Here is a 20,386-nt window from a genome sequence, read left to right as displayed (position 1 = left end):
TATCTCAGTGGTATAGAAAGCAGCCGTATGCCACCAAGCCAAACCGCTGGTCCATCTATCTCAGTAATGCTGACCCTGGAGTCGGTCAGCATGGTGGCCTTCAGATGCTGTTGAATTACTGTTCCCATAATTCCCAAGCTGGCTGGAGCTGATGGGAGTTGTAGTCCAACAAAACCTAGAAGGTGCAGTGCTGGTTACCCCTGAGATAGCTGTACTGAGCTAGGAAGGGCAATGGTCTGGCTTGGTGGAAAGATACTTTCTCTCTTTCAAGGAAAAAAAGTCAGGAGAGGGACCTGGAGGCAAACCTGCCTCCCATCACCTGCTCTTGTAGCTCACTGAATATTCCAAACATTATGCCCCGATGAAAAACTCCCTGCTCCCATTTCACTGCCTGCGAATGTACAGTGGAATGGGAAGGTCAGTTTTCACTGAGCCTGTGACAGCAGCAGCAGCAGCAGCAATCTATATTTCTCTAGCAAAAGTCTAGCACAAAGGTCCAGGTGGATTAGGCATTTATGATACCATATAGTATATGTGGTATCATAAGGAAATGTGTTTGAAAAGCACCAGTGGGTTCACAGGTGAGGGGATGGTTCTCAAGGCCAGGTGAGGAAGCAGGTGAAGAAGTCTTTCCCGACAGCTGAGTTAACCTACAGCCATTTGTGTCTGTAAGAGCCGCTGGACCTGGTCAGAGAGTGATTTGTTCAAATGGTTCTGTTTTGCAAAGGAACTTCCATTCTGTTAATGTTGCCTTTGTGTGCTATAAACATTAGTCTTGGCTTGCTCATGTTGTCACTGGAATGCATAATATGTATAGGGCATGTGTGCAAAGAAATGCAAGTGGAACACATAAAATAAGATACACAAGTACTTGTTCTGGGCCACGTTCTTTTAAAATCTGGGGTCATATCTTTGTCTTTGATGCAGCCTCTGGGGCTGCATGCCCTGACTATAGAAGTTTAAGGGAAATCTCTCGGGGCCCTGCAACTAAACAAACTCAGCTGCATGGAAAGATCAACTGGGCATTCCTCAAAAGGGCCTTGGTGAAGAGAATTGGCGGAGGCCATGAAAGCCAGGAGGTAAAGGCTTCAGGGGGCGTCTTTCTTCAAAGGACGACAGACGGGCTGTGCATAGGGCCACCCCCCTTTCCCTTTAACGAATCTGGTTCTGATTGTAGTGACTGAGGTTGAATTCCCTGCATCGTAGAAATTGAACAATAAGGGCTATGTCTCAAGAAATCTTGTTGGTTTGTTCTGTAGTAGGTGAACCGGAGTCTCATCAACATGCACTGTTGTTGCTATGGTGATGTGTGTGTGTATGACTTAAACTTGCAAGTGCAAGGATAGACCGAGAGCCTATAAGGATGGGAGGGAGGCGTTAACAATGGGTTAAGTTGTGAGAGGTGTGTGCAACTCATTTGTGGTAGGCAGGAGGACTGGGAAGGAAAAGGGAACATGCTTTCTGGAAGTGGCTGGCCAAGTAATTTCTAGCAAGTGCGAAGAAATATAATGGAAGTTATCTTTTCTGTCTCCCCTTCCCTCAAGTTCATATTTGTAAATGAGAATGTGGGAAGAGCTAAAGGTGCCACCTGAAACAGCATTTTTGGGCATTCTTCGCTGCCTCTAGAGTTGTACAGTTAGGTTTGTTTAGTTGTTGTTTAGTTGTTTAAACCTCTTCTAAACCTACTGGTTTTGTTGGGTTTTAGGAATTCACAAAAAGGTTTGAATGTTTGCACACTTAAATGCTGCTTGGTACCGTTGTTTTCTCTTTCCTGTGAGATCGGAGAGGCTATGTGGGGACTAGGAGGATACCACCACCTTATCCAGCTACTCATATTGGATCAAATGATTTGTCCATCAAACCCAGTAATTGTCTACTCTGACTGCAAATGGTTTTCCAGGGGCATAGCTTAAGCTAATGATGCCACTGAGACAATATGAGAGAAACAGAGCAAAAGATGGCAGTGAAAACGAACCAGCAAATTTTAAAAAATGACAGATGAAGCAGGATAATTATTTGGTGGGGGGGGGGGTAAATAGGTGGACAGGCATTTGACAACATGTCCACCAAACTGGGGATTCGTTTTGTCTCCACTGTATTTCAGTATCCCTCGATGGAAATGCCACATAATTTTGTACTAGCCTGGAAAAGTGCAAAATTCACAGTCAATAAATTGCATCAAAATACTAGCTTTGCCTCTTTTAATCTTTTTACCTGCCTCCCCCCCCCCATGACGCACATCATTTTCTGTCCTGTGCATGGCGTCTGGTACATTGATTACAAATCAAACCAAATTGAATTAATTTAATACAATTTCCAAGATCATTGTCTCGGTGATTCTCCCAAACCGCTCTCCTGCTTTTGATAATAAACGAGCAGGTTTGGTTTTCTAAATCTTGCAAAATGGATTCTCCGAGATTGGCCACAGCTCACCGGGTGTTGAGTCCTGGGCCTGTGATTCCCCAGGTGATCAGGGTGGTTTATCTTTTCCACCCCCAGCCCCCTTTGAGGCAACTGCTGCCTCCCACCCAGCAGATACTTCGCACCGCGCTCTTCGTTGCACCTGACCTTGGGAGCGCTTGGTACTGGGAGATAGCCTCTGTGATTAAGAAGATCCCATGCCTACCTCTCTGCCATTCTAATGAGCTCTTTAAAAAGAAAAAAATCAAAGGGATGTTAATGGTGGAATCTTCACATTTCAAAGGGAAGGATATTTATTATACAAACCTCGACTCATTAGGAATGTCTCGATGTGAGAAGAAACAGCTGCTTCGGCTTTGGGGTGTGTGGGGGAGCAATGTTCTCTCTCTTTTTGTTTCCCACCTCCCTCCTTCAAAGATTGGCAGAAATCAGCTAATATTTAAATGTTGTTCTCATTGAACTGTATAACGGTGCTTCAGTGTTTTTTCCTCATCCTCTGTTGTGATGTGTTCATTAAAAAACCAGCACACTGAAATAGTTATGTTCCTTCTAAGGATGTGCTGTCATGCACCATTCGTCTTGTGATACATGTCGCTTGCCTACATGAAATATGAAAACCTCTCCTTCTGAATCAGGCCAATGTCCCACCCAGTCCAACATTGGCTACTCTGACTTGCAGCAGCTGTCCAAGGCTTCCCCCAGCAGGTCTTCTGCTACTGAGCTTTACGTATTATGGGGCAGCAGCATAACAGCCACCCATTCTTCAACAATTGCTAAGAGGCGGTGTGTCGTCAAGGCCCTGGAGAGCTTGTGTCAAGGCCTGGAGAAGGCAGAGATGCAAGAAGCTGGAACCTGCAGTGTAGACCAGGCAAATAAAGCCAGGCTTCTCACATTTATACCAATCATGGTGAATGCTTACCCGTTACAGGGGCTGGTATTCCATACACCTCTGTTTCCCCTTCGTATCCTGAGGGTTCAGAATGGTGGCTACGTCTTGGGAAGTTCCTGCCTCCTCTAGCCGCTCCTCCAGATCCCCCTGTTGTGCTCCCTTGGAATGCTGTGCAACCCATGTGTCCGGGCGTTCTTGTCTACCCCGTCTCCATGAGCAGACTTTTAGATGCCTGAGAAATGCATAAACACAACAAACTTCATGCATAATGTATGGCAAGATGTGTGTTTGTGGTGTTAGGGTGACCCCAAGTCCTTTAAAGCAATGGGGCTCCTTCAGCAGGAAGCCCTGCCAAACTGTGTCAGAAGCAAATGCCTTCAAGTTTCCCTCTCCGCTTCGATGCAGAAAGAAATTTAAATGTGAGCCGATTTCTCCCTTATCTTTGATGAGAAGGAAGGGGAAAAAGAGATACATTTTCCTCTCCCCCCTCCTCGAAACCCAAAGCAGCTGTCTCATTTCTCATTGAAGTTTCTCCCTTCCCCCATGAACTCTAACTCAGATTAAACTCTGGGTATAATGGTCTGTTGCTGGATCAGACCAGAGGCCCATGCGGGCCAGCGCTGCGTCTCCAGCAGTGGTCCATCAGATACGTCAGGGAGCTGGCGGCTGTCTTCCCTTATTGCTGATGATACGCAAAGAGTCACCTTGGGATTCAGTTTAGGTCTTGTGCCTGGTGACATTGAGTGTGTGGTGGATAGCACGTGACCACAGAAGTCAAAGGGGTAAAATCCTCCAAAAGATGACTTGTGCAAGCGGAGGTAATTCCAGGGTGTAAATGCAAGTGGGCAGCTTGCCCTCTGACCATGTGCCGTGCCAGCCCCACACTCTATTTTAGCCAGGGAAAATGTGTCTGGTAGTGCTGGACTTAACCACTTGGTGTATAGTCCATTGAACCAAGGGGGGGGGGGTTGTCCCCTGGAGTTTTCTGACCCAGTGGCCTCCCGTCTCTGTGTGCTCTGAGCTCAGCAACTGATCTGTGGGGCTTACAACGTTCCTTGTTTGCTTTGCAAGCACTTAAAGCTTTTTAATTTGTGGCTGGTGCGAGCCATTGCACTTTATTCCAATAAAAGTTAAGCTCAGACATTTGTAACAGATAAAGTGTTAGCTCCAGTATGTTTTCCTAATGACAGATTTTTTAGATTCTTATTACTTTGGCTATCTTTTTAAAATTATTATTATTAGTTTGTACTAAATCTTGGTGGATTAAGTCTGGTCCAATTAGTTAACGAAGAACAATGGATCACATACCTTCCGCTAGCAAAGCATATGGAATTATTTGCCGTTCTGAGCTTGAAAGAGTCATTCATGGAGGAACAGCTTAAAATGCTGCTGACACATTTATGATCCACGTGTTTTGGTTTGGTTTTTGCTTTCAGTTCACTCTTTGAAACGGAGTCCCATCCCCCCAGAGCTTCCCTGATAAAGTCCGCAAGGATAATTATAAAGGACATTTCTATTAACCCCCCAGGGCCATTGTATGTGGCTGGAATAATTCTAAAGGTAATTGTTAAGTTTACACCCTTTGCAGTAGCGAAATACACATTTCCCAACACTTAAAAAATTGCTGGCTGGTTACTTACACCAGATGCTTCTGGCCTTGGCCAGCTTTGCTGCTCTGAGGCACTGAATGGGTCTCCTCCGGCTGCATTTCCCCCTGCACTGATCTGCACCCATGAACGTCTGCTCCTTCCTTTGTCCCTTGCGTATCTTTGTAAGATACAGGGTTTGTCATGAGAACTGCCTGCGTCTCTAGATACAGCAATACTATGGTTTTTTTGTTTCTTTTAGCCCTCTTTAGGTGGGCTTCTGTTAAGATGGTGCTGCCTTTTCTGCTTGTGGTGTGGTACCCAGGGTGCTTCCTTATTCCCAGCCAGGCTACTGGGCTGAGCAGCTCAATGTTGTCCACACGGATCGGCAGCGGCCCTTTGGGGCTTCAGGCAGAGCTTGGGCTTCCCACATGCAAAGCAGGGGCTTTTCCACAGAGCGAAGGCCCTTCCCCAAGCTGATTAACCAATTCGTTGATCTGTGAACAAGATGATCTGTGAACATGATTTTGTTTAGTGCAAAGCAGCGGTTTGTGTGGGATGCTGTGGGTGCCGGAACTTATTTTTCCTATCCTCCTCTAACCTGTAACATCTCCTCTTCACCTCGGTGAGCTAAGAGGTTTTCAGATCAGGGGGAAAGGTTTCGCTGTGCTTGCTTCTCACGGTTGTGGTTTAGCCATCCTGATGTGCAGCTCTGCTGCCAGTGGGCTGCCTCCTTCTCACTCTTCCAAGTTGGCTAGAGATGAAACACTGTTTTGCTTCTGCGCTCTAAACTGTTCCAAGGGCTTCTTTACCTGCACCCCTTTTTAGACATTCCCTCCTGGTTGGTAGGCAGGGGGGAAATGTGGGGCCTTGATGAAGTGGGGATCCTTTCTCCCCATGTGGTAAGCATGGCCAGCGCAGAGGGAAGCTGGGTGGGGGGAGCAGGAAGCTCCATTGGCCACAGTACAGCATTTTCATCTGGGGAGCAGCAGCAGCAGCAAGCAAGCTGACTGAGGGTGGCTTAGTTTCAGCTTCACCATATGAACGGCCATGCAATCCGGCCCACAATGCTTTGTTTTTCTGCGCAGCCTACTTAGAAGAAGGTGGAACAACAGCGAGCCCTCTGGCAGCTGAGACTGGAAAAATTATCATGGTGGTGGAATTTTTATTGGTGAAACTGTACTTCACCAGATGCGCTGTCTGTTTCATGCATCTGACAGAGCCTCCTTCTGCCCACGGTAGCTCATGCCCCCAGTAGTTTGCTAGCTCATAAGGTGCCACAGGATTCTTAGTCTCTTGAAGGAAGAAAAACAAAGCAAGCACACACCAGTGCAGCCTAACAAACATGGCTACTCTCCTGGAAGTTGTAAAACTTGGTAGCGATACCTGCCTTGCTGAATGAAGGAGTCAGACTCACGCAACGGAGAGAAGGCAGGTCATAAAAAAATGCAGGGGTTTTTGGTGCCCACTCTTTTTAAAGACAAACAAGCACACTTCCTTCAGACAGGCCTGGCTCCAGCCACGTGCCTGGCTTGCTTGCTTGAGAGAGAAGCCCAAAAACGAGCTTACTGATGGACAGGTGGAAGTTGGCTGTGATTGTGTTGGTTTCTTGCGATTTCTGGACAATACTGTTGTATCTTAGCCAAAAAGAACTAACTGCACTGTGGGAGAAGCAAGAGCACCTCTCGGTAGGTAGGTTTCTTGGCCTCTAGTAGCGCTCTGATTTATGACCACTGGAGTCTTTGAACTTCAACTGTCTGGAACAATCTCTAGTGTATCACTTACTTTAGCATTTCTTGAACAGGATTGTTCTTCCAGCCCCCATTTTGTGACAGAGCTCTGGGCAATTTCAGCATAGAGTGCTTCCCTTCCTTTGTTTAACCTCTGACCTTCGAAAACAAGAGTTAATCAAAAGTTCTGAGGTAGCTAAGAGGAAGAGGAAGTGTTTGGTTACAAATTAAATATGAGCAAGCCATGCGCCATAAATCCCTGATCGTGCTACTAGTGGGGGTTTTGGGGGGTTTTTTGTATTGCAGTTCCATGCGGTGCAGGGTGTTGTGGTTATAAATCCAGCCTCTGTGTTCTGAAAGGGGGAAGTGCAAAGTAAGTCTGACAAGCTGCTTTTCCCAAGATAAATTTTCTCTCTCTCTCTCTCCCCCCCCCCCCCCCCCGCTGGTCCCCTGGTCAGCTGGACTTTAAAGTTTGTTAGGCAGTGTGTGAATGGGAGCAAGGAAAGGAAACCTGGCAGCCGGCAGTGGTGGTTTAACATGGTCAATTCCGTCAGGGTCACCAAGCCAAAATAGAGGCAGACATGTAGCTCTGTCTCATGGCTTGGGGATCCACCAGCGAGGGACCCTGGTGTGCAGCTTGTGGTGAGAGGCATTATTCATGTTGCACTGAGGCATGCAACAAGCATTTTATCATATCCTCACTGTGTAGCGGTTCTTGAATGTTTCACATGGAATTCCTCTGTAAGATCAGCTGCTCATCAATCCTGAAAGCATTTTAGCCTGAAGATTAAAAACAAAAACAAAATAGCAAAAAACCCTAACCAAATTCCTCATTCAATTACAGATTGCCAGATGTTTTTGTGTGTGTTTTAAATAAACGTATTAACAGTAGTTGTTGGGTGAGGCACTTTGGCTTCCATTGCAGCAGGGGGCAAGTGGGTGTCCCCTATGCATCTTACTTGCCCTGGCAGGCAAGGCTAGTTAGGCACACCCGAAAATGCTGCTGCACTGAGATTACACAGTATGTAGACCTTGCTGAAAGTGGAGAGAAAGTCTCTTCCTTCCCTAGTCAAGTATTCCAAGTGGTCAGGCTGGGGACGTTCCCTCTGCATTCTCTCTGTGTCATCTGTCAAGTCTGTTGATCTCTGTGCCCTAAACCCGGGGCTGTTCAACCCTTTGCACTGAAATGGTTCTATCCAACACTTAAGCTCTCCAAACTCTGCATCCAGAAGAGCTAGATTCTGTGACCTGCACAAACCTATGCAAATTGAGCATCTTTCCACATGCGTGTGTTTGCACGCACACACACACACACACACACACACACACACACACTTGCTTGGCATGTCTTGCTTTACATTTTTACTTTTCTGCACAATTTTCTGCATCTTGCCTTTCCTCATAAACAGCTATGTATCTCCCTCCTAGTACAGTGGTGCCCCGCAAGACGAATGCCTCGCAAGACAAAAAACTCGCTAGACGAAAGAGTTTTCCGTCTTTTGAGGTGCTTCGCAAGACGAATTTCTCTATGGGCTTGCTTCGCAAGACGAAACGTCTTGCGAGTTCTTGCGAGTTTTTTCCCTTTCCCCCCCTTTTTCTAAGCCGCTAATAGCCGCTAAGCCGCTAATAGCCGCTAAACCGCTAATAGCGCTAATCCGCTAAGCCGCTAATAGCCGTGCTTTGCAAGACGAAAAAACTGCAAGACGAAGAGACTCGCGGAACGGATTAATTTCGTCTTGTGAGGCACCACTGTATCACTTGGAATCTTCTTCTGTGCTTTCTGGCTTCTGAAAGTTCAGCAGGCATTGCCCATATTCTTTCAGACATATATCTGCAGCCACAGGGGCTTGAAACCTGTTTTAAAAGAGTGCAGTCCAAGTTATGTGAAAGTTGGGATTCTGCAGCCACTAACACTGTCTACACTTTTGCTCTGCTTCTGTGGGGCAAAATGAGCTTTGCTTGGGTAGGCAGAAAGCGAGAAATGCTTTTAAATTGTTTCTGGAAGTTAGTCTGGTCAAGAGAATCAAGCATAGGCTTGGATTCAAATGCTTCTAGATGAAATCCTCGCAGATTAAGCAAAACTAAATCACAGGATAAAATTGAATAGCTTATGAGTGGCAGAGTGGGATACATTAGTGTTTTGTCTCTTGCAAAAATATTTCTGAAACAGCCTGTCACTTGTGCACACGATGGCATGGGATTGGTTATCCTTGCCACATTAATTGAGGGGAATCTATATTGTGCTATTATAATTTGAGTCAATTTGGAGGTTGGTTTTTTACCCTGATTTCTGACTGGGCACGAAGAAGCTGGCAGAAAGACACCGCCCCCCCCCCCGGCGAGGCTTCCTGGTGCATTGAAATTGGCCCTTGTCTCCAGATAACTGCTCAAGGCAGAACGTCTGCTGCGTTCTCCCCCCCCCCCCCCGATGAAAGGGCAAGACAGGCCCCTGGGAACTCTCTGGCGCTTGCAAGAGCCTATTTAGAGGAAAGGGAGCTGGTGGTACACAGTTGCTTAGCAAACTGAGCCCAGCTCCCCAAAGACGTACTCTGGTACGTTTGATACCTATACCTTAGAGAAAACCATAGGCTGCGCATCTAAACCTTTTATCAAATATTCTGGCTTTCGTCCTTCTGTGCTTGCCAGTATTTCTGTTGGCTGTTTTGTTAATAAACTGCCTGTTTGAAATTGCAACGTCCCCGTTTTTCTGAAAGTGGAATGTCCCTCGTCTTTGCAAGATCCTGTTCTATTCCCCAGGTAGCCCGGGTGCCCGAAAGGGCTGCGCTGCCCTGATGCAACTTTTCAGACTATAAAACACCAAGCACACAGATTCCCTGGGAAACCCAGCCAGATGGGCAGGTTATAAATAATATATTATTATTATTAATATTAGCTGCAACCAGAAATCATTTTTTAAAATACTTTATTTTAATTTTTTTACAATATAACAACAATTTCCCATTCAAAATAACACCATATTCATTTGTTTGACTCCCCCCCCCGTTTCCCCCCAAAAAATCATTTCTTTTTCCTTGCATATAATTACTTTTTCCATTTAATTTCCAAATATTTTTAAACCTAGTTAAAAAATTACTTCATAAATGTTACATCAATCCTGCTAATGTTTTAGCATGCTTACAGTGTTCCTTAAAACAGTCTATATATTTTTCCCTTTCTTGATTGAATTTCTTCTTGTCTTGATGCCTGATCTTCACGGTAAGTTTAGCCATTTCAGCATAGTCTTATCATTTTCGTTATCCATTCTTCTTTCATTGGGACCTCTCCTTCTTTCCATTTCTGGGCAAATAATATTCTAGCGGTTGTAGTAGCATACATAATCAATCTCCTTAATTTACTTGGTAATTCATCACCTATTATTCCAAGAAAAAAGGCTTCTGGTTTTTTGATAAACATTATCTTATTATATATATATATATTTAAAAAAAATCATTTTATATCATTTCCCAGTAGCCCTTTGCTTTTTTGCACATTCAGTGGATCCCCCTGCTTAGGGTTGCCAGTATTAAGTCCTGCTGGATTTGAGTTTGTTGGTTCCTCTGGTCACCTCTCTCTCTTTCATCATGGATGGTAGCACATATTATGGCTGTATGCTCTGTACTGTTTTAGTAGTACGTTTGCTATAGGTTTGTCATGGCCTTTGGCTAAAACAGTAAACTTACGAACTGAACTGAACAAAGGTATACATGGAATCTCCTTGAGGTTGGGGAGCAGGAATCATTAGCAGATCTCCACACTGTTGGTGATTCTGATGTCAGTGGATCTTGGCATCCCTTATCCAGGACTGGAGGTCACCACACTGGCTCTCAAAACATCCCCCCTTCCCTGCTTTCCATAGCGCCATAGGAGCAGAGGAGATGGTGACCCTGGCAGGAGGAGCAGAGTTGCTACTGAAGGGCCTGACTAGCTGAAGGGGAGACTGTTCCAAAGGGCATAGAAACACTTGTCCCGATTGTGGACCTGATTGAGACCCAGGGAGGGGCGGAGCCTCCTCCTCCTCCTGTATAAAATCCCAAGGTCTAAGCTGCTCCATTGCTAAAGCAACATCTCCCTTAGAGCTCCAAGCTCCCTGGACCAGGGGAAGGGGCAGCATCTCAAAGTACTGAGTTCTGTCAACACTTGTTTTATGCACACTGTTTCTTCACTTCTGTGCTTATAAGTGCCCATAATAAAAACTACATGCATGCGTACATACATACATACATACATACATACATACATAATTTCTTTTGTATGACGCCATTCCACAATTGAAACCAGGCTCAAAGCAACTTACAAAATGAAAAAAAAAAAATCATAACTACAGCATCCTGAAGCTGAGGCTCCAAGACTTTGGCCACCTCATGAGAAGAGAAGACTCCCTGGAAAAGACCCTGATGTTGGGAAAGATGGAGGGCACAAGGAGAAGGGGACGACAGAGGACGAGATGGTGGGACAGTGTTCTCGAAGCTGTGAACATGAGTTTGACCAAACTGCGGGAGGCAGTGGAAGACAGGAGGGCCTGGCGTGCTCTGGTCCATGGGGTCACGAAGAGGCGGACACGACTAAACGACTAAACAACAACAGCATAGCAGAAATAGATATAAATAAAACATTAAAAGTACACAACTAGGCTGAACAGTTTCCACACAAAGCACAACAAAATCTAAAACTGACAAGAAACCAACAGCAACAACCCTTCAGACCCAACAACAAGACCCCAGCCGAAGAGTCTGTTCAGCAGCCTCAGCTTTTCTGGCTGGAGTCAGCCAAGCCCCTCCCTCCCTCCCTCCCTCCCTCCCAGGCCAGTTCCTTTCATTCTCTGCTGGAAATTCTCCCTCTAAACTCCTCCTTTTCATTGTATTGTTTGTGCTGCAAGACACACAGCACTGTCCTCAGGCTGCTAAAGATTATACAGTCAAGCCTCAGTTGTCGAACGTAATCCATTCCGGAAGCCCGTTCGGCATCCGAAATGTTTGACAGCCAAGGCGTGGCTTCTGATTGGCCGCCGTAGCTTCCTACATTCCCACAAAGGCCATGTCGGGCAACCAGCTTCCAAAAAACATTCGGAAACCGGATCACTTCCGGGTTTTTGGCACTCAGGAGCCGAAACATTCCAAAATGGAAGTGTTTGGGAACTGAGATTTGACTGTACTTGCCTTAGTTTCAAAGAGTTGCCAACACTTGGGCAGCTTAGTTCTGGCTCTGCGGCGTGGAGGAAAGTGGACTTCGCACAAGTGCTGATGCTAAAAGTAGTTCTCAGCCCTGAATCTTCGTTCTGCTTGAAGGCTTTGCCTTGAAAAGCATAACTGCTCATTAAATTTGGCCATCCCATTTTAGAGAAGAGGTGTGTGTTCTCTCTCTCTCTCTCTCTCTCTGTGTGCGTGCGCACGTGCAGGCAACAAGTAAGGAAAAAAGAAATCTTTCTTTAAAAACCCAAGATTTGACTTGTAAAATTCAGCCCTGTAATCTTAATTGTTTGAAGGATTTTGCTGTTCATTATTAAAGCATTTATTAAATTTATATTCTCACCCTTCCATTTGGAGGAATTGTTTGTTGTTGCAATATTGTGTGTATAGTATGATTTGATCGGTTGTATGTTTCTTTAAATCCACCCCCCCAAAAAAAAAGATTGAAAAGCAGTGTATAATTTTCAGTGAATAAGTGCAGACTTCGAAGCAACATCTATGGACAAGGACCCAAGCCTGTCTCTAGAATAATTCAGTTAAGTCTTCCCTGGGGCTGCTCAAAAAGATGAGAAGCAAAGCAGCTCTTTCGCCAAGCACTCCAGTCTGCCTCCCTCTCTTTCCTGCTTGGGTGTGTTTACCAGATTTCTTCTTAATCTGTGAGCGAGGCTGCTGCTCCAAGGAGGCCCTCTCTCTTTCTCCTGCTCTTGTGGTGGCTCTTAACTCCATTGAGGTTTATGAGACTAAGAAATAGGAAGTGGAACTTTATCACCCCCTCTTAATCCCCCTGGAATGTTTACATTCTGATGCCAAACTCAGAATTTCTGTTCCAAAGTAGTAATTGTCTCTCAAGCTGCCAGTGAGCAACAGCTCCTGGAGTTGCTCAGAATGTATCAACAGATGTGATAATTCTGTCGTAGAATGTGAAAAGTTTAAGTTCTTTATCAGTGCAGGGTTGATAAGGTACTTAAGCTTTACGGTAGCCTTTGCAAGCTGCTGGCAGATGTTAGCATTAGTGTGCTATTCCCGTTATCTGTCACGTCTTCTGCATCTCACTTCATTTATTACTGTGGCCTGACGGTCAGAGCACTGACTCCTCTGCCAAGGCAGCTGCGCTGCGGAGGAGCTGTGGTCCTCATCACTTGCGGTGCGGTTCAGTTCCCTGTTTCCCCTGGCAGCGAGAGGCAAAGGCATTCTTGTAGTTTCCTTGTCCACCATTATGGTTTTAGCAGAATTCTTGGAAGAGTTTTTAAAATAATCCAGCTGACCTCAAAACCACAAAACTCCATTAAAGTGATCTTGCAGCACACAGCAGTGGCAGCCCTTGTTTTTGTGGGGTTGGCATTTCCCTGGAAGATGCATTACTGGTGGGAAGAACTGGGTTTATTCATCTCTCCCTGCCACAGTTGATCTTACACCAGCAAACCTTCCAGGGAACAGAGAGACCAGTGACGGTGCCAGAGCCCTGGCAAAGGATCCTCTGTGTTGCACAAGCGCTATAGCAGTTTTATATTTGTTGAGGTCACTCTGCAAAGTGAAACAAGTTTTTCTTAAAATGTTTTGAAAAACTTAATCCTGTGCTTTTCTTTTTCTCCTTTCTTTTTAGTTATCTTCCGTGGTTTGAAGTCTTCTATAAACTGCTCAACATCTTGGCAGACTATACAGCGAAGGGCCAGGTAACTGTGGAGAATTGTGTGACTGGCTGGGTGAGAGAACCTTTAAAACATTGTTTAAGGCCAAACCTGAGGCTCTGTTCAAATGTGATGTTTTATATCTTGGGCTCACTCACACAGGAAATGGCCATATCTTGAAAACTATAGGTAGTAACAAAATCACACTTCCTGCTTCCCCAGCAAAGAAGACTAAAATTTTGCCCAGTTCATCAACCTCTCTTTATGCTTTTCCAACTAATATACAAACGTGGGGATTTCTCATAGGAGCTTCATATCTGAATTGTCCTGAGAATGCTCTTGTAGGTTTCTTAGAATTTGGCACAACGTGTAAAACCTATTTGTAGTAGGCAGCATATGGGGCTTCTGGAATTACATACCTTATTTTGCATTGAAATTGATCCCCACCCCAAATCTGCAGTGTAAATCCATTCTTCAAACAGATCCCTTGCATTTGGAAGCCCTTAGTGGCCCCAGCCCCATGCTCCACTGTGTGCCTGTATCTCAGCTTCTAATACTGCAAAGCACACTAAAAAATTTTTAGTAAAATAACTGCCATTATAATAAGTGGGTGGGACTGTAAATTGCAAAAATTCCAGCCAGGGGGTTGAGACATATTTCAGCAACCTTTCTCACAGTCTCTGCTAGAGGAAGTAGGTTTTATTATTTCCCCAAATGCAAAATAAACTTTCCTCCTACATGAAAGAAACATTGTCTTTGCACCAAAGAAAAATTACAGTTGAAGGACATGCAGTTGAGGTGGAAGCTGAATTTACCACCTGACATTGCGGATTTCAAAAGTTAGGATGCCAAGCCTGTCCTTATCTCCTTGAGTTTGCCCTGATTCTGTTTCTCAGTTTGTGTATATATGAGAGAGACAAACAGGCTGACTGTCATCTGGTACGCAGGCTGAGACCCTCTCTGCCCATGGACTGTCTCGCCAGAGTGGTACATGCTCTGGTTATCTCCCGCTTGCCTTTGAAGGTGACTTGGAAACTACAACTAATCCAGAATGCAGCAGCTAGACTGGTGACTGGGAGCAGCCGCCAAGACCATATAACACTGGTCCTGAAAGACCTACATTAGCTCCCAGGACGTTTCTGAGCACAATTCAGAGTGTTGGTGCTGACCTTGAAGGCCCTAAACAGCCTTGGCTCAGTATACCTGAAGGAATGTCTCCACCTGTTGTCCAGTCCAGACATGAAGGCCCAGATCCAAGAGCCTTCTGGTGGTTCCCTCACTGCGAGAAGTGAGTTACAGGGAACCAGGCAGTTGGCCTTCTTGGCAGCAGTGGCGCTCTCCCTGTGGAACACTCTCCCATCAGATGCCCAGGAAATAAAGAATTATACCACTTTTAGAAAACATCTGAAGGCAGCCCTATATCAGGAGGTTTTTAACGTTTGATGTTTTACTGGGTTTAATGTTTGAATTTGTTGGAAGCCACCCGTAGTAGCTGGGGCAGCCCAGTCAGATGGGTGGCAGATCAATCAATCAATCAATCAATCAATCAATCAATCAATCAATCTGTGTTAACAAAAACGCTTGTTTTAGAAATCACCCCCTGCATTTATTTTTGTTCTAGGACAGCCAGTGGTATGAACTTCTAGAAATGCTCTATAAACTACCCATCCCTGAGCCTGGCTCATCTGTTCATCTCAGTGTGGTAAGTATCACAGCTAATACATTTCCATGGAGTCATTCCTGCTCTGGAGCTCCCTGCCTGGGGGCATTAGACAGGCGCCTTTACCATACTGCTCCACGTGCTGATTTTTTTCTTTTCAGCAGGACTGCCCAGACACATGATTTAGTTACATTTGTTTTACACTTTTATTGATTTTATCTTGGTTTTGAATGCTGGTTCTTTGTACTTATTTTTAATTGGATTGTGGATTTTAGGCATGTTTTATATCTCATTGGACTTGTACACTTCTTGGATAATTGAGCAAGCAGTTCATATATATACACCCAGCTAAAACACCTACACTCCAAAACAATGAAACTCATGACAAAAAAACAACAACCAAAACCCACTCGGGAAAACAGCCCCCAGAACAAATACAGCAAAAAACCCTTCAATTTCAGAATAAAACTGGGGCAGGGGGCCTTGGTGGATGATCTCAGTCTCTGGGCAGCGCAGTGCACATGTTAAGGACTCCAGGTCTGGTAATAGCTAGATAATTAATAATAATAAATGGCCCACCCATCTTCACGGAGCAGTAATGGTAACAGCACACCAACCTACAAGATGACATTGTTATGAGGCCTCTTCTCCATTAAATTGTATAACACTGAATCACTTCGAAGTCCATCTGAACGAGGACAATTTAGGTGAGTTGTTACGTGTCTTTACTGGAGCTTTGAGTGGACTGTGTCTGCCTCTCTGCACTGATTATTAGCTTGGGAAGTTAATAATCTCTGCCACTTGGCAAAGAGCTAACCTTACTCCCTTCTCCCCCACCGCCCACCCCAGTTCCCACCCTAAGCACTGCTTTGCTCAGTCCGCAAGCACTAGCCACGTAGGCTGTTGAGGTGCCCAGAGGGTGTGTGGGGCACCTCAGTCACATCCCTGCTCAGGACATCTCTCTGATGCAGAGGACAGGCCACCTTGCAGGTGTGTTTTGGTCGTTGCTCCTGACCTCCCTTTGCCCTGGACATTTCATGAGCAGTGGAGCAGGGAAAGACTGTCAGAGCAGAGCTCAGAGGCTGTGCTTATTTCAGGCTCTGCCTGCCTGTTTCCAGCCTGTTACGAATCCATGCTTATTTTGCACCACGCTCTGCACCACCCATTTCCATTCCCAGTGCTCTCTCGCTGTCTCTCTTTTCCTGGCCTCCTCCCCCCTTCCAGCCAAATTAATATGGTGACAGGTTTGGAGAGTGAAGGCTGCGTTTGTACCTGTTTCTTCATCTCTCACGAGCAAAGCCTCTTCAGCTTCAGAGTATTCAGCCCATATGCTGTTTGCAAGGTGCTGAAATGTCAGATAAACAACAGATATAGGACAAACTCTGAGAATCCTCATAAAAGCACAGTACAAAATTAAAATAACATCAGTATCGTTGCAAATCACAAGAAGCTTGATGTGAGGCTTCTATTTAGCAATAGCTACTCTACGCTACAAGGAATTGCAGTTCCATGTCCAGAATATATAAATCTCCATCTGTTTGTTCCTTATGCAAAAAAACCAAAAACAAAAAAAGCACGCAGAGCGGTGGAAGCCCTGGAGCTCCCGCCAAGGAAATCAGCCCTGCATCCCCAGCTTTCGCTGTTCCACCAGATGCTGCTAGTGCTGCTTAAAGTTTGTCCATAGCCACCTTAAGAACCACAAAATGTTATTGCATGTTGCTTAGCTTTGCAGTTTACACCTGAATAGAACAGCTGGTTCTTCATATACCCAGCATTTTCCCTCCCTTCTGCCTGAGCTTGCTTTGCCACACAAAACGGAAGCTGTTCTGTGCGAGAGATGAAACCTCCTCAGATTCTCTTCGCCAGCTTTGCAGCAGTGACTGCAAATGTGCCTGTGGCACAAATGCTGGAAAGAAGTTTTGAAATAAATTAAGCATCATGCCCCATTTGTGCAGCAAAGATATTGACTGGCAGCAAATTGGTTTCTTGGGCAGCTGCTGGCAGTTGGACCACAGGGGCTTTGGGATGTTTCTGTTTTGTATGACTAGGTTTACCTTTTTGTTTTTTAATATTGTATAAATGATGTAAGTTCTAAACTGCATTTAAAGCAGAATAAGAGGCAGGGCATAAATGTTTTAAACAAATGCAAAATATATGGTGCAAACAAACAGACAAATAAACCCTTTTTTACTCCCCCCCCCCGCTCCCTACTTTTAGCACTCTTACTTTACTGTGCCTGACAACAGAGAACTTCCCAGCATACCTGAAAATGTGAGTAATGCTCTCTGGTGGTCACATAATGCAGATCCCACATGTTTGGGGGGGGGGGAGAGTCAGGGGAACCAAAGAGACAAGAAAGTGTCAACTTGGATATATTTTCTCTGCCGCTTGTAAATTGTGAACACATATGTGTATGTGTGTGTGCATGCATATATACACATGGGTGTGTGTGTGGAGAAAAGAATCAGTATGGAGAGCTTGTGCTTTCTGTTTGAACAGCCAGCTTCTCCAAAGACAGAAACTTTCCCTGGCTTCTGCTGCCATTGGCAGGGTAACTTATCCTGCGCCTTGTCAGAGGTCACACCACCAAAAACATGACTGCTACTATTCTGCTGTTTCCTGAACTGAGTAAGGCAGCCACATGGTTTGACCTACCAAGGTTTGTGAAATGGTGCATATTGGACATTGGATACAACTTTTGGGAAACTTGTTTTTAGTCCTTCTTCCTTGGGATCATTAGGAACATCAACTTGCTGATCTTTTCCAAGTAGGTTTTTGTACAGAGACTGTAAAGAACACCAGATTCCTTACCTGGAAGAGATGTTTGTGAGATTGCAAGTTAGATGGTTCAGTCTGCCCTCCTTTCTCTAGAGCACAGCTTTGCAAACTTTTCAAGCTGATGACACACTTTTTGGACATTCATCATTCACGACACAGTAATTCAGTTTTGCATCATTTCATGACACAGTAATTCAGTTTTACTAGCAAACTGGAGGTTAAACTAAACCTTCCCAGCCCCAGAAGGAGTGTGGGGACCGTTTGTGCGACACACCTACACACTGCAGCCGACACACTAATGTGTTGCGACGCACAGTTTGGAAAGCTCTGCTCTAGAGAGATGTTCCTTCCAGCAGTCATAATTTGGTGGGGAAGATGATCGGGGGCAGCCAGGGGGCCACACATGACAGGAACATGTGGCCTTCAGGTTGCCCACTCCTGTCATAAAACATGTGAGTGGGAAGGTGCTTTTCCTGCCCCTTGAAGCATGCTCAGAATAGTAAGCTTCCCTGGGCTTCAGTGCTAAAGGGGAGCACTGAATACTAGAGCACCTGATTTGCAGGTAATAGGTGCCACATTCATTCCCTCCGTCTCAAGGTACGGCTAGGAAAGATGCCTGTCTGACACTCCAGAGAGGACTGCTAAAAAATAAAATAAAACCTATTGCAGGCAAGTAACCTGTTTTTCCTTCCACTGAGAGGAACATCCTTGAGTGTGCTAGGTTCAGTTTGCAGGTGGGTAAATTGAGAAGCACAGCAAAGAAGCCACAGCAAGGTACGGGAATCCCTCCAACCTCTTGTTTAGGTTCCTGTGTCTCAATAGCACATGTTTGTGCACACATCCGCATGCGCATGGACACATGTGTTGGTTTTAGAAATACAGGCTTCTCCCTGCTTCACCAGTGCCTTTTCTGTGTGCCAGCATTTGTTGGCAAGAATTCCAACACATGAGTCAACTTCCCATAACATTTGAGCAGTAGACATTCTGAATGCTTATGAATCAAAGGATGCTATAAAAACCAACGGCTCTAGGCCAGGAAGACTTGGAAAGGATTGCATGTTCAGCCTGTGGGGAGGGTGCAACTTTTAGTGCTTGAAGACCTATTCATTTAAAGTGTGCGTTTTTGGGGTGGAGAAGGCAGGGCGTGGGGAGAGGGCTGGAGAATGAATACAGCAGATTTGGGTGGTGTCTATGATGTTGTCATTGAGGGGTGTCCAAATAAGTTGCTTTAAGGATGTTGAAGGCCCACTAGGGAAGAACAACAGAACAATGAGAGTGATAAAAGCACAGCCCCATAAACTTTTATTTGGCTTTGCACGTGTGGGTCTTGGAGCAAAGAGAAGTAAATGCAAAACGAATGCAGAGGCTGGCCGCTGCTTCCTTGTTGTTCTGCTAGTTCCTCCTCCATATTCATCACTTTCACACTCTGCAGCCTCCCCAGGATTGTCTCGTCTTGTTTGCCTGATGCTCACTGTGCTCCGCCTTGTACAGCACCTAGCGCACAGCTGAGATACAAAGACATTCAGCAGCATTTTGTGCTAGTAAATCTTTCCTAATATTTCCAGAGAACTCTGTACCAACAGTTATAAGGCCAGGAAATCTAAGTCATGTCACCTAGATCCCTTTGAGCAAAGTTGCCGATTTTGCAGCTTTTTTAGTCCTGGAGACATGCAAGGCATGAAACAGAAGAATGGAGATGTCCTATTAGTGATTCATGACATCCCATGTTACTTAATAATCTGTATGCCAACTTTTCGTGCTTAGTTACAGATCAGATTTACAGTGCATTTTAGATCTAATCGTCAACTAGGAACCAAATCTGCAGTTTTGACTAGGCTTAACTGCAGCTTAGTGGGCTTTATTCCTTCTGAATAGAGCTGAGTAATAGCAAAAGTATGTTGGCTGCTCAACTGCTTCAAGCATAATGCCCTTTGCTTTGCTTTGGAAATTGGGTTAGGGCTTTACCTTCTCTCACAGCAGTTTAGTTTTCCATTTGCCCTGTTGGAATCCCCTGTCTCTTGGGGACACCTGTGCTTCTGAGCCTCATTGGTGGGCCCTTTCTTTCTCCCCCCACCTTTCCTCCCAGCGCTTTAGCACACGGTGCCTTCCAGGAGCCTTTCTGCCCCGTTCCATCCTTTCCCTATTGGGGGTGTGGGGAAAGAGAGACCCTATGTGTATCAAATTGGCACAGGCACTTTGGGCAGCCCACCTTGGTTTGGCACCCACTGCTGCTGCTAAAAGCAAAAGCATCTTAAAGAGTGCCTGAGTCTCTTGGTTCCCTATTGGCCTTCCCTGGGACCTCAGCACTTTCTGGCTAATTCTGCACTCCGATGAAAAAGCTCCTGCGTGTTACTACATCAGTGTCTCATAGAACTGCTGTCATGCTCAGACAATTTTTACAAAGTCCCAAAAGCTTATCAAATCCCCATTAAACTGTCAACCTCCTTTTTGCTGTTTTGCCTTCTGTGAACAACTTCTTTGACCATTCTGCCTCTGTCTTGGTGCAGC

At 45.2% G+C, this 20,386-nt stretch overlaps 1 protein-coding gene across 9 annotated transcripts in view; it reads left to right on the top strand.

Moving 5' to 3' along the window:
* DENND1A (DENN domain containing 1A) overlaps positions 1-20,386 on the top strand; it is a 269,468-nt gene that overhangs the window by 135,837 nt on the left and 113,245 nt on the right. For 4 of the 9 annotated variants that reach the window (XM_081847502.1, XM_081847498.1, XM_081847500.1 and 1 more), the window contains exons 6-8: positions 13,416-13,485; positions 15,062-15,142; positions 17,318-17,371. In XM_081847502.1, the coding sequence (XP_081703628.1) occupies positions 13,416-13,485; positions 15,062-15,142; positions 17,318-17,371 (205 nt within the window). Of the gene's footprint in view, positions 1-13,415; positions 13,486-15,061; positions 15,143-17,303; positions 17,372-20,386 lie in introns of those variants that run through there. The other 5 variants (XM_081847501.1, XM_081847497.1, XM_081847499.1 and 2 more) reach the window with 2 other exon arrangements.

The sequence above is a fragment of the Podarcis erhardii genome, assembly GCF_964252035.2.
Source record: "Podarcis erhardii genome assembly, chromosome: Z".
NCBI lineage: Eukaryota > Metazoa > Chordata > Lepidosauria > Squamata > Lacertidae > Podarcis > Podarcis erhardii.
This window is presented reverse-complemented; position numbering and strand designations above follow the sequence as displayed.